This window comes from Callorhinchus milii, unplaced genomic scaffold (genome assembly GCF_018977255.1).
Source record: "Callorhinchus milii isolate IMCB2004 unplaced genomic scaffold, IMCB_Cmil_1.0 Scaffold4, whole genome shotgun sequence".
Lineage (NCBI taxonomy): Eukaryota > Metazoa > Chordata > Chondrichthyes > Chimaeriformes > Callorhinchidae > Callorhinchus > Callorhinchus milii.
This window is the reverse complement of record NW_024704745.1, coordinates 34,536,038-34,550,909: the sequence shown is the minus strand read 5'-3', so window position 1 is coordinate 34,550,909 and position 14,872 is coordinate 34,536,038. Positions and strand designations below refer to the sequence as shown.

Sequence of the window (14,872 nt, the reverse complement as noted above, 5' to 3'; positions counted from 1 at the left end):
TTGTATGTAAAAATATATATTTTTAAATCTGGGGATTATTTGCTGGGACAACAGGAGAAACTCACTTTTCTTTTTGAAAAGTGCCATGGCATTCTTTTTGAACGTCTATTTTATTTGTAATTGTTCAGATACTTAAATGTATCTCCATGTAATGTGCTCGATCTGTCTGATTTACGGAAGGTAAATTATAAAAGGTTGTGAGCTATAAAATCACTTTGGACTCAGATTTAGACTGACTCTCCATTGCAGTGCTGAGGGACTGCTGTATTCTTTAGAGGTGCCGCCCTTCAGAGGAAATATTAAACTGAGCTACAGTCTGCTGGTTTAGGTGGATGTTAAAAATCCCATGGCACTTTTTGAAGAGAATGGAGTTTCTTCTTCTGTCCTGGCCAACATTCCAACAAAGAAAAAAAATTGGTCATTCAATTCCTAACTATTTGTGGGTTATTGCTTATTGCTGTTGTGCTTGCCTACAAATACACAGTCACTACACTTTAACTAAAAATTCTGAGAAGCACTTTGAGACACTTTCATAAGAAGATGCTACATAAAATGCAAGGATTAATTTATTATAATTAACTAGAAATTAAAATGAATGTAACATACATAGACGATTATATAGATGACTTGCAAGAGCAGTGTTTCATAAACAACAATGAGATGAATAAGCAAATAATTTCAATTTGGGGAAAATTTTAATTGGGAGGAAATTTAAGGCAGATTCTTTAATAATACCTAAAAAAAATGCAGCTGTTCAATTGGACATGTGGATCTAATATCGGAAATTAGACCCTGATGTTCAATAAACAAAACAAGTCTCACATGGTTGGTAATGCAATCTTTCTATACTGTGAATCTTGCAGCAGACATAAACCCTACAGTAAATAAAATAGCCTAAAATTCAGTTTTTCACTGAAAGGGTACTGAAGATGTATGGATGAGAGACTAAAAGTACTAAACTCACATTTCAGATACCAATGGGCTCTGCTGTAATTTTCAAAGTAATGGTTTTGACCAAATTCCAGGATATGACCCACATTTTATTTTTGGAATAATTAAATTCATTGTGAAATTTTCCACAGAATACACTGCTAACCACATTGGGCTGAGATCAAAAGAGGCAGCAGAGACACAAATGGGCCAAATGGCCTTCCTCTGTGCTGCAAATCTCTATGAGTGTGTGGATCTGTATTCACTTTACATAAAAGAAAACATGGGTCAGGCTGCGTTTTCAAGCAGCAGTGGTTCTCTAATAACCAGAAGTTGTCAGCATTGTATAATTATTGTACAATCCACCTCAATTACATTATATGGGGCATTTTACAATACAAAAGAACACAAAAGCAACTGCACATGTGAAGAGTCATAATTGTCTCAAACTGATTTCGTGAAAGAGGTGCAAATAAACAGTTCCATGTATTTCCTGCCTGAAATTTACAATACTATATCAGTAAATTGAATAAATATTGTAGTGTAACATCACAATTCTAATTTGGTATTTAAGATAATGACTTCTACTAAATGCAATCTATTGGAAATATATAAAAAGTATTTTAATGACTCTCCTCAAATAACTTGTATAAACCTTACAACACCAGAAATTGTTTTCATCATACAATATCTATATTATAGCATTAGTTTTTGTTATGAATGTAAAAATGTCATGTTCTCAACAAAAGTTGTTTTTAAAATAAAGAGGTCTACCTTTTGATTTTCCTCAATTTCATTTCTCATTTCTTGACTTACGACCGTTCTAGTCAGTGATCTGTAGATACAACAATAACAACAACTAGATTACATTTGTATAGCCCCTTTCATGTCGGGAGGACGTCCCAAGGCGCTGAAAACATGTGATTCCCATACCGGGAGTCGAACCTGGGCCGCCTGAGTGAAATAGATTCAAAGACTCAGAGGTTTGTCTTCAATACAAATTGCATGATATATTTGGTTCACTTCTTAAGATATTCTCTGTCTGTTTTTTAACAAAATTTGCTTCTCACATTCATCACTATCATTGTGGGACATTTAATTTGCCCTCCCAACACATCATGAAATGGTCAATAAAGTACAAAATAAAGACATCAGATTTCAAAGATTCCATGAGTATTGCAATATCGGAAGCACTTGCATTCCAAAAACATCATCACGTGCCATTTATTGTGATAAATGGTAACAGTGATTTTGAAACACTTAATCACTAACCTTAGAAGATGAAATCAGCAGTGCTTGTACAATGCAACAGCTTGTAAGTTAACTATTTCTTAAATAATAGCAGAATGCTAAAATACTGGATTCTTACAGATAATTTAAATATTGTGTTAAATGTCTTTCCTGATAAAATCTACACTGAGATTAAATTCACCTAGAATCCTTTGTTACAGGAATAAGCAACAGAGAGTGATTTGTCAGCCCAATCCTATATTAATTTTAATTAGTTCTATTTAAACCCTAACAAGTTGGATTTGCGCCAGATCATTATGACACTTGTAAGATTTGGATGGTATCATGTGCTGTGATGTTAAGGAGTTTTAACCTATTCCCTAACCAGTTACAGGTAATGCAGTGTGCCATAGAACTAGGTTTCACTGTTTGTTTCTTAGTTAATTACTAATAACTATTCAGTAATTTCATTGATCCTCCTGCTGAGCTACATCTGGCTTGTGTGCATTTCAGTCACAGATGTCACTGTTGTGTCTGCGTGCGTGATAAAGTACATGTGTTTGTAAAAAAGTCCATACTATTTCAAATGCAGTTTGTTTATATTTATAACAAAACGTGACATAATATCACACTGGTGCAAATGTCACAACCTCTCCTACGTTTTTTTTTAAACAAATTCCAAATTCTCTCTCCGCAAGCTGCAGACTATACAGACCTCTAAAACTCGTATCCTCTCCCTTACTAGGCTCTGCAAGCCTATCACACTCATTCTCACCTAGCTCCAACAACAACAATAAATTGCAATTATATAGCACCTTTCATGATGGAAGGATGTCCCAAGGTATGGACAGCGAAGACTCCACATCTCCCAACAAATCGAGTTCATAGATCCTCATTCTAACTTTTAAATCTCTCCATGGTCTTGCCCCACCCTAGCTCTGTGACCTCCTCAAACCCTACAAACCTGTCCATTTCCTCCTCTGAGCAGCCACTGGGTCTCTCAAGTCCTCAGCCTTCCCCCCACTATCAGCAGACAGGCTTTCAGGAATTCCTTCCCGGTGTCCCTACGACTTGCCCCTCCCTTGCCTCCTTTAAGGTTCACCTAGACTCTTTGATCATGTTCCCAGTCTACCTCCTCTCAGCTCTCACCCCCAGCTCGGGTACAAACCCTGCCTGTACCGTCCAAAGCTTTGGAATGTCCTCCTGACGCGAAAGGTATTTATAACTGTGAATTTGTTGTTATTTCCAGCCACCAGAATAAATTGTGCCAATGAGCATCACAAACCTGGGTTTTACAAGATAGAAAAACCTAAATGAAAATAAGACCTGCACAGAATTTTGCCCATGAATTGGTTCATTATCTAGACAGTCCACAATTACACTCTTATTTGCTCCCAGAATGACAGTTTCCAGGAGATAAGCTGTAGTGTCTTATCAAACCTTCACATCCACATATGTGATGAAGTTGCTTGTCTAGTTTCTAGTTTATGGAATACACCAGTAATGAAAAGCCAGAAGTTTATCAATATTATCTGTTTTGTTTTATATTAAAAAATTTAAGCATGGGTACTTGGTTCTATAGAATGATACTGTCCAAAAAATGAAAAGAATAGTATTGCTAAATAAGATTTTTTGTTCCTTAATAGACATCATCTAGGAAATGCAGGTTAAATCAATTAGTTCTAAAAAAGTACCATGAGATGCTCTGCTGTACCCCATAATTATTTAATTCATCAAAATCTCTATCTAGCTCCCTCCTGAATTTGCTGATGCTGCCTGCCTCCAGTGTCTCCTCGGCAGTCTGTTCCATACATCATGCTGATAGTGAAGGAGGCACTTTCAAGGTGAAATGTTTTTGTTAGGTTCTTGGCATTGTGACAGTCTCAGAATCAATGCAGAGTTAATTGACTAAATAGAAATATTACAGCTGTCACTGATTTTACGGGTCACAGGCTCAAAACCCAACAGTGGCTGACACTTGTACGATTTGGTTCATTTGCAGTCAGGCTGTTGGTTTGCATGGCTTTCAGATTTCAGAGAAATTGACACACTGTCAATCTTAGTATACCCTATATTATTAAACATCAATAACACTGATGCTTAAACATACAAAAAACTGCTTAAATTGGCCTGTCTGAATGGAAGTTCTTTAATTTTGAAAGGAAACAAATACCAATAAAAGCAAGCTTAGAATTAAGGTAAATAGTTATTCCTATTTTAAAATGTTGCTATTTTTAAAGCATCTTCATCATGGTCATACTTTTGTGTAATAATTTCACCTGTCATTCGAAAGATATTTATGATAATAAAAATAATAATCCTTGCATTTGATATAGCAGCTGTCATGCGGGGGGATGTTTCAAAACCCTTCACGGGATTTACTGTAAAGTGCAGTGACTTTGTAGCCAGCATCCAACTTGTATACAGAAATGTCCCACAAAAGCATTGAAGTGAATGACAAATTTTATCTTGGGTACTGTCGGCCAGGACACCGGCAAAAACTTGCTTCTCTTCAAATACTTTATTTTATCAGCATCTGTTTCTCATCATCTCTGTGTGTACAGATAATCAGTTGGCAATCCTGCACTAATCTTGATAACTATAATCTGCAGAATTAAATCAGTTTACTCCAGGTGTTACCTGTGATTTATACCTTTTTTTAAAATCAAAGATTTGATTTTCAAAATCAAAGAAAGGCAAACCCCTTGGTATAAAATAAATACCATTCTCCAGTATTTAGTTTAGATTTGCTAGACTAACATGTACCATTTGTTTTTGAAATAAACAATCTGGGATTTAATTGAATTAGCATCTGGACATAGTTAGGAGCACAGGAGAAAATATTCCTTAGAACTGGCTTCAGTGATCTCATGCACAAATCAATATTTAACTGTACACTAAAGTGTGGAGTTCCCTTTTGAGTTTACACAATGAATAGCAAAGACAGACAGACTATTAAGGTTGAATTAATGGAATTAATGAAAGAAAACCTTTAATTGTTCTGGAATTCGGAATTAGCTAAATAAGATCTAAAAAAAAACTGGAACTTGAATTCCACAATTCAAAAGTCTACCCTGTGTTTTCAAACTCAATCAGCCCACATGATGCCCCCAGTTGATAATGGTTGGTTTAGTCCAGGGGATCAATAGAGCTGCATTGAATTCATGGTGAGTACAGAACTATTGTTACTTTTTGGCTATTTTATTTATTTAAAATTCATTTTCATTTATTTTAAATGTTAGGTATTAGGATTAGATTGGATCTCCCCCTATTAGTTAGTGTAGTCTCAGCTGACACTTCAATGCAATGCCGGGTGTGTGCTTCATTGTCAGAGGTGCTATCCTTTGGATGAGACATTAAACTGAGATCCCATTTTCCTGTTCAGGTGTATGTTAAAGATCCCATTACAGTATTCAAAAAGAGAAAATAATTTCTCCCAATGTCCTGACCAACAATCCCCCAAATAAAATTGGTTATTCACTTCATGGCTGTTTGTGGGATATTACTGTGGGCAAATTGGCGGCCACATTCAAAAACAACAAAATTACATTTGTATAGACCCTTTCACATCAGGAGGACGTCCTAAGGCGCTGGGCAGTCAGAGTTTGGGACCCGAGCTGGGGGTCGGGATTGGAGAGGGTGGAGGGCAGGGGGTGAAGTGAGGTCATTTGTCACTTTGACCAGGGCGGTTTCTGTGCTGTGAGCGGCACGGAAACCCGATTGGAGGGGTCCGTGAAGGGAGTGGCCTGAGAGGAAGCAGTGAAGCAACAACTCGTTCCAGGACCTTGGGAGAGGAAAGGGAGGTTGGAGATGGGGCGGTAGTTTGAGAGCAGAGATGGGTCCAGGGAGAGTTTTTTTTTAAAAAAAAGGAAAACACAGTCATTGACAAATTCACCGACAAATACACAGTCACAAATACATGTTACAGTAAATCCTGTGAAGCACTGAGACATGCTCCCAACATGAAAAGCACTGTATCAAAACCAAGATTTATTATTATTACTACTACAATAACTGAGATCGATCTTAGTTGTGATCAAATAGGCTCCTGACACTTACTATTAAATCTCAAAATCAATATTAACATAACATGTAGGAGCAGGAGTAGGCCATTCGGCCCTTCGAGCCTGCCCTGCCATTCAATCATGGCTGATCTTCTAATCTAACTCCAGCTAATAACCTGATCCTGCCTTATCCCCATATCCCTTAATCCCTTTTGCAATAAGAAATCTATCTCAGTCTTGAATATGTTCAAGGACTGAGCGTCAACAGCCCTTTGGGGTAGCGAGTTCCATACATTCACCACCCTTTGAGTGAAGAAGTTCTTCCTCAACTCAGTGCGAAAGGGCTGGCCTCTGATTTTAAGGTGTGACCCCGGTTTTAGTTTCTCCAACCAGGGAAACAATCTCCCACTATCTACTCTATCATGCCCTTTGATGATCTTATAGGTTTCTATAAGATCACCTCTAATTCTTCTATATTCTGGAGAATATAGAAATTGGTCAGCCTATCCTCGTAACTCATCCCCTTCATCCCTGGCACTAACCTAGTAAATCTACGCTGCACCCCCTCCAAGGCAAGTACATCCTTCCTTAAATGAGGAGACCAAAACTGCACACAGTATTCCAGGTGTGGTCTCACCAGGGCCCTATACAGTTGCAGCAAGACTTCCCTACTCTTATACTCTAATCCTTTCATAATGAATGCTAACATACCGTTCGCCTTCCTAATTGCTGCTGCACCTGCAGACTAACTTTCTGTGATTGGTGTACAAGGACACCCAAGTCCCTCTGGACACTAACACATTCCAATCTCTCCCCTTCTAAAAAATAACCCGCTCTACTGTTTTTGCTACCAAGGTGGATGACTTCGCACTTCCCTACATTATACTTCATCTGCCACCTACCTGCCCAATCACCTAACCTATCTATGTCGCGCTGCATTTTTTTAATGTCGTCCTCTGTGTTGGCACTTCCTCCTAGTTTTGTGTCATCCGTGAATTTAGATATGTTAACTTCGATGTCCTCATCTAGATCGTTGATGTAGATGGTAAATAGCTGAGGCCCAAGGACTGATCCTTGTGGCACTCCACTAGTCACATCCCGACAAAATGAAAAGGACCCGTTTATCCCTACTCTTTGTTTCCTACCCGTTAACCATTTCCCAATCCACGATACTAGGCTCCACCCAATTCCATGGGCCCTTATCCTTTGGACTAACCTTTTATGTGGCACCTTATCGAATGCCTTCTGGAAGTCTAAATAGACCACATCCACTGATTCACCCTTATCGAGTTTACTCGAAATATCCTCAAAAAACTCTATGAGATTTGTCAAACATGACTTCCTTTTGTAAAGCCATGTTGACTTGGCCTAATTATATTGTGCTCCCCTAAATATTGCACTACCACATCCTTAATCAATGATTCTAACATTTTTCCTATCACTGATGTGAGACTAACTGGCCTATAGTTCCCCATCTTTTCCTTTCCACCTTTTTTAAATAGTGGTGTGACATTTGCGATCTTCCAATCCATGGGGACTGTTCCAGAATCCAAGGAATTTTGGAAGATCAGACATAAGGCCTCCACTATCTCATAAGCTACCTCTTTTAAAACCCTGGGATGCAAGCCATCCGGACCAGGGGATTTGTCACTTTTTAGTGCTAACAGTTTCCTTAGCACCAATTCTCTACTAATGAAAATTTCCCTAAGTTGCTCCCTGTCCTTATCCCTTTGGTGCATCTCTATTGTTGGCAGACTTGTTGTGTCTTCTAGGGTGAAGACAGATGCAAAGTACCCATTTAGGGACTCTGCCATGTCCTTATCCCCCATTACAACTTCTCCCATCTCTGACTGAAGTGGACCTTATTTACCCTCACTGGCCTATTCCTCTTAATATGTTTGCAAAAACTTTTATAATCAAACTTAATGTTCCGAGCTAGCTTACCCTCAAACTCCTTTTTCTCGTTCTTAATGAGTTTTTTTAGTTTTATTTTGCTGGTTTCTAAAACTCTCCCAATCTTCAGATTTGCTGCTTTTCTTGGCAGTTTTTTCTTTTAATTTGATGCTTTCCCTAACTGCACCACGGATGAATTGCTTTCCCTGTGGTACTCTTGATCCGCAAAGGAATATGCGACCGCTGAGAATTTTGCACTACATCCTTAAATATTTGCCACTGTTGGTCTACATTTTTACCTCTTAGTCTTATTCTCCAGTCTATTTTATCTATATCTTTCCTCATACCTACAAAATTAGCCCTATTTAAATTCAGAACACTTGCCTCGGATTTAACTATATCCCTCTAATAATAATAATAATCCTTGCATTTGATATAGCGCTTTTCACGTCGGGAGGACGTCCCAAAGTGCTTCACAGAACATACTGTAAAGTGAATTGACTGTACATTTGTGGGCCAATTGCGCACAGCAATGTCCCACAAACAGTCGTAGATTGAAAATGACCAATGTATTTTTGGTTTTGGAGGATTATTAGGGGTTTGGAGTAAGGAAACTTGCCCAAGGTTTCGCCCTGCCTGGAATTGAACTCAGTTCTCTCGCTTGCAAAGCGAGTGCTCTAACCACTGAGCTACAGGACTCCACAAGACTCCTCTCTAACTTAATGCAGAATTCAGTCATATTGTGATCACTCTGCCCTAGAGGATTCTTAATACTTACACTGCCAACTAGCCCTGCTTCGTTACACAAAACAAGGTCTAGGATGGCCTGTCCCCTAGTTGGTTCCTCGGCATGCTGCTCTTGAAAGTTATCTCTCATACACTCAATGAACTCTTCTTTTAACCTACTTTTGCCGATTTGGTTTTCCCAATCTATGTGGAGATTGAAATCACCCACTATTATCGCTTTACCTGATCATTGTTTAGGGGTCTATAAACCACTCTCATTAATATTTTCTGCCTTTTATTATTTTTTATTTTCACTCATATTGTCTCGACCTCCTAGTCATCGGATTTCAGATCCTTCCTCTCCACTGCTTTTATTTCATCCTTAATTAACAGGGCTACCCCCCACCCGCCACTTCGTTTCCCATATTGACCAGTAAAATAAGATACCTTTTTCATTTTACTGGGCTGAGGTATCCATACATATCCATGGGGATGAGGTACCTCATTCGAAGGAAAAAAGAGTAAAATATCTTCAGAAAAGGAAACGATTACACAAAACTGGCAAGAGGAAACCTCCATTCAGAATAAAGTCTATAAATGAGTACAGAACTGTAGAATAATTGCAACTTTTTTGAATGAAGATTCAAAAAGAATGAAGATCTATCGCAAAATATTTGCAAGAACAAAGTGTTAATCATAATCATGGGCTAGCTGAAACAGTTAATTGGACATGTTTAGCTGCCATTACTGTTCATTCTGTGTTATTAGTGCTAGAAACTGCTTGCAAACAATTTAGTCATGTACCAGGAGTGTCTTAGAAACCATTATAACCCCAAACACAAACAAATTATGTTGCAAGTGTATCCTCCTGACTTCTGATTTTTAACTATAAGTCTTTACAAAAAAAGTCCTCTTTTCAGTGTATTGTTCGGGATCAGGGGAGCTATATAACTCAGTATACAATGAACACACCATCATTTTAAATGACCATTCAGCATGTAAATATAACTGCTCTCAGTACCTGGCTTTTGTTGGAAAATTCTGGCTAAGGTCTCGCATTAACTTCAAGGCGTCATAAACAGGAGCAGAGGTAATGCGAGCAGCTGCCTGGAAACTGAGATCTAAAGGGGAAAAAAACATTTGATTAAAACCAGGTACCAAACAAAGATTGTGCATTTTATGAACATAACACTCAATGATGAGAATCTACCAGGAATGTTATCCTTGTGTGAAATATAGAGCTTTGTATGTACAGTGAACTCCTGATATTAAAACAATGGTGATATCATCACATGGCTTATATCATCATGCTGTCAATGTCTCTCCTGCTTCCCATGCAAAATGTGAATAAAGGACCATTCTGTTTATTTCACCATTCTGCTTATAAAGTCGCATTCTACGCATCCCCCATAAGTAAAGATGGGATACATCATTGATGAGTATTTACCTGTACTGGGAAAATGTCACAGAGCTGCCCAGCCATGTGCCAGGCCACATAGCGAACTTTCGTGAGGAGTATCCTAGCCCAGGAAAATGTGAAAATGCAAATAAACAAAATGAAGAATTGTAATTCTGAGTATTCATTTCTGAAGGTGGGGTGGTCCTCAGACGGTTAATCTAAATCAACCCAAAGGGCTCTCTGCAGAAATTACTATCATTCTTGTGCATCTGGAAAAATGAGAGAAAATCCCTTTATAGTACGGGACCTCTGATTCTGTTGTCAGCTGCTTGGGATGTGTTGTAAAACCCTTCAGAAGGAAAGTGACAGAAAATCTAAATCAGTGACATTGTGTGAAATAGTAAGTGTTGTATATTCATTGCATTGTTAGCTGGTACTATTAGCTGGTACTTGACAACCAGGTAAAGCATAAAAACTGTGTAGTGTGTGTTGGTGTAAGGCCTCCCACCCACAGAGTCCCAGGAGGACTCATTCCTACATATTCACCCCAGATGTAGAATCACTGAGCTCTTCCCCCTTGGAGCGCCAATATATCAGGAGGTTATTGTACACATACACAAATATATATATATATATTAACACACTATATATACACACACACACACCTCACAATGATGAGCCCAAACTAACCACCTGGAGGCATCACCTTCATCACGTTGCTGAGTGATACATTGTCTCCCAGTTTGGTTGCCTGGACCATCTTTTGTTAATTAGATGCAGGATGACTTGTCCCCTGTTCCCCTTCAAAAAAAGACAGATATCTTGCAAAAATTAAACAAAGATCATGGGGATAATACTCCCTTGTGCTCATAGGTAATATCCCCAAGGCACTTGTTTAAGTTTGCACGTCGCCTTTCCTTTTTTTGAAGGGGTGCTGAAGACAAGAAACCTCCTGCGCAGAATACACCGTGAAGAGTTATTGTCACAGTTGGTTCTCAGATGGACCATTTTACAATTTGTACTCAATTATATTTTTAATTTGATGAAGTTGAACAAGTATAATGGACCCTGTAAAATAATTGCTAAACTCAAAATCTGTCTGTGAAACAAAATAATGCGTACATTTTTTTCTAAAAATACGTTCTATTCTATATGATTATGCAAACATAGGAAATGCTGGAAAAGCAAGTTTATATTACAAACCTCACAAGAAATTCCTTGGGTACTACAATGATACTCATTTTATTTCCAGTTTATTAGCAACACATTAATACTTTCCTTTTTTAATCTAATTTTATATCAGAAACTATACAATAACAACAATTCTCAATGACCCAGTGGGCCACTTCCGCCCCGCAGCCACAGCTTGGCCACCACTGATCTATGGATTTGTTGAGTAGCAGCAGTAGAAAAAGCAGATGGAGCAAAGTATTAAATATGGAAGCAGATAAAGTAAAAATACTCAATGGAACAATAGTAGAAGTAGAAGATCTAATCTATTCGGCAAAGCCATTGTTGAGGCTAGGCTCATCAGACCTTAGTTTCACAAAGTAGGATGTAAACTGTTTTGAAGGGGAAGCATCAATAAAACAGGATCTAACAATAACAAAACAGTTCTACTTGCAGTCGAGAAAATAAAGAACGTCTTTTGTCAGAAAAAAAAAGAGAAAGAGATTGGGAATTCTTATCGACCACAAAGGCAAAAAGAATAAATAGATATGGACCTGTAAGCAAATAAAAGTAGCATCAGAAGAAAGAAGATATTAATTCTGGATGATTTTACATGACTCAGTGTCAAGTGGAATGGTTGAAACGATATTTCAAAAGGAGAACATTTAATTCAAGATGCTCCTGCAGAACTGGTGCTCGACACAGCAAGTTAAAAGTAAGGAACCAGGTTATACTCATTCCATTCTTCAGTAGCAAGCCAGTGATGGTAAAAAGATTAAGGAGCAACTGTGATAATAAAGTGATAATAAAGTCATTTATGCTGTGTTTGTACCAGAAAGAAAGCCTTTTCACTCTGAGGTTTAGAATTGTGCAAAGTCTACATTTCCCATTGTATATTAAGACATAAGATATTAAAAATGTCCATCTTTGGTGTTATGCATGTGGTGGCATAGCTGGCAAAGCTTACCATCTAGGTTTACTCACAAAAAAATGGTGACTTAGGCAAAGTACCACAGAGCAGTTAGCATCCCAGCATGAATAAGCACTACCAGGAAAGGAGGGATGAAAACTCAAGTAACATTATCCTGTATCATAATCAAACTCCACAGTTCTTGACAATAAAGTAGGAAGAGACAGCAAAGACATTACAAATCAGTACAGTATATACTACTAGTCCCAACTATGTACTTTTAATAAAAGATTAAATCTTTGTCAACAAAAACAGCTTGCATTTATTTGGAGCCCTTGATGCGAAGTGTTGTCTTGGAGTACTTCACCATCAATATCAGAGTTGAACAACTGGACATTATGTAACGCCCTTCATGTAGGACAACATCTTAGATGGGCATTTCACCCACAAATATAGTCAATTCACTTTACAGTATATTCTGTGAAGCACTTTGGGACATCTAGAGGATGTGAAAAGCACTATATCAAATGCAAGGATTATTATTTTAGTAGCACTTAATAATGATAAGGCCGTAAGGTATGCAAAGCAGAAAGAGTTGGGAGGAAGGGGATGTTTGTAGACATGATTGAAGACGTAGGTTGTAAGGTGGAATTTAAAAACAGGTAGAAAGGGATTGAGATGAAGGCGTAGAGAGAGGGCGTTCCAAAGTTTAGGGGCATTGTACAGACCGGGCAGTTTATACTCATGCAATGATGCACAAAATTACACTGCTTCGCTCTCAACACTACAGACACAGCATTAGATGTTCAAATGTTTCCAGAAACCAGTCCATGTCCTTTACTAAAGATTGATCTCTTCATTCCTTCTTCCATTAAACTGATGTGAAATAAAACATAGCATAACCCTCTGTCTTACTGTCTCCCATTACTGAGACACATAGAGATAGATGAGACACATAGAGATGGATGAGACACACAAAGATGCAATGGAGAGTCTTGAAAGGAGGACAACAAGGATAACATGACCAGACATGCTAGTGTCCCAACTAGTTGTTTCAGGATTACTGCACATCTTAGACAGTCTCTCTTATTAACCAGATGCTAATGGAGAAAATACGGGAGGACAAAGAAGAAGCTATAAAGTGCCATTTAGATCCCAAACTGCTACAACCAGTGAGTTTCTGCAGAAGACATCACTTTGGTAGCTCTGTCCAAAACTACTTTTATTTTTAAAGTGGGAATCAGCAAGTAAGGAAACAGTAGTTGTAAGTGTCTAAAAATTATAAGTTCACAAAATATTTATTTGAAAATTAGTTAAAACTCTTAAACATACTAGGACTATGTACCATGCATTAATATATATAAATATAAACCCATATAAGGTGCCCCCTTATAATGAGGGTTCACTTTATAGCACAGGAATTGCCATTGGCGGTACCTGATGACTGGAAGTCAGCTATTTTTTAGTGTGTTCGGTGACATGATGTGGCAGCACTGACTGGGGATCACCCCCGTGATAATGCAACAGAGATGAAATGCAATTGTGTACGTGATTAATAATGAGAGCAACATTTAATTCTGTGAAAGAATGTAAGACTACAGGTCCAGCAGTTGAACTTTTCTCCAACGTTTAAAGAGAAGCTTGTTGAATACCGTGATTCCAAATTATAATGCGTATCTTTATACTTCAGATTTGGTTATAATACGTTTGTGGTGTGGATCCCAATCACTGCGCATGCATTCAGTCAGCCCATCTCCCTTTCTCTGTGTATACAGTGACACAGGAAGTGATGCTGGTGGAGATCTGATGCCCAGAAGTTAACCATTTTAGCTTCCCATGCTAAATAATGGCCAACTTCTGGTCATTAAGTTCGAATTCAAGATCCTCATCCTCGCCTACAAGGCCATTCACGGCCTTGCTCCCTCCTACCTCTCCGACCTACTATCCCCCTATCTACCTGCCCGTACCCTCCGTTCCTCTGGCTCCGGTCTGCTCCACATCCCCCGCCCCAACCGCCCTACCATCGGTGGCTGGGCCTTCAGCCTCTCGGCCCCTAGGCTCTGGAACTTTATCCCCCAGTGCCTTCGCCTTGCCTCCTCCCTTTCCTCCTTCAAGGCCGGTCTCAAGACCTTTCTCTTTGATCGTGCCTTCAGCTCCCCTCTCGACTCTCTATTCGCTCCTCGCCCCCTCCCTTCTCTCCCCTCACCCTGACCATTTCCCCCCTCCTCGCTCCCTCCCTCCCCTCCCCTCACCCTGACCATTTCTCCCCTGCTCGGGTCCTGACCCAACTGTCCAGCGCTTCTAGGCGTCCTCCCGACGTGAAAGGCGCTCTTTAAATGGAATTTGTTGTTGTTGTAAGTTCCTGCTTCCAACGTGAATTCTGCTTGCACAGTAAAAAGGAAGTGATGCTCAGGGCAACCTGTTGACCTGGAAGTCAGCCTTTTTCTTATTGTGGGAACCTCATTACTGCATAGGCAGCAGGGATCCCTGCTGTGTGCCGTGCCAGTGAAACTGGCTATCGTGCTTCGCTACAGCAGATGGGAATTTTAAAAATCTGAACCATCACATTATAACAGGGCTTCACTGTAATATAATTTCTCTGTTCACATT

The 14,872-nt window shown here is 38.9% G+C and overlaps 1 protein-coding gene across 2 annotated transcripts in view; it reads right to left on the bottom strand.

Moving 5' to 3' along the window:
- The window catches only part of uggt2 (UDP-glucose glycoprotein glucosyltransferase 2), a 130,949-nt gene that overhangs the window by 87,945 nt on the left and 28,132 nt on the right, over positions 1 to 14,872 (bottom strand). For both annotated transcript variants that reach the window (XM_042334144.1, XM_042334143.1), the window contains exons 10-11: positions 9,805 to 9,904; positions 1,705 to 1,765 (exon numbers count right to left, since the gene is read on the bottom strand). In XM_042334144.1, coding sequence (XP_042190078.1) covers positions 1,705 to 1,765; positions 9,805 to 9,904 — 161 coding nt within the window. The remainder of the gene's footprint in view (positions 1 to 1,704; positions 1,766 to 9,804; positions 9,905 to 14,872) is intronic.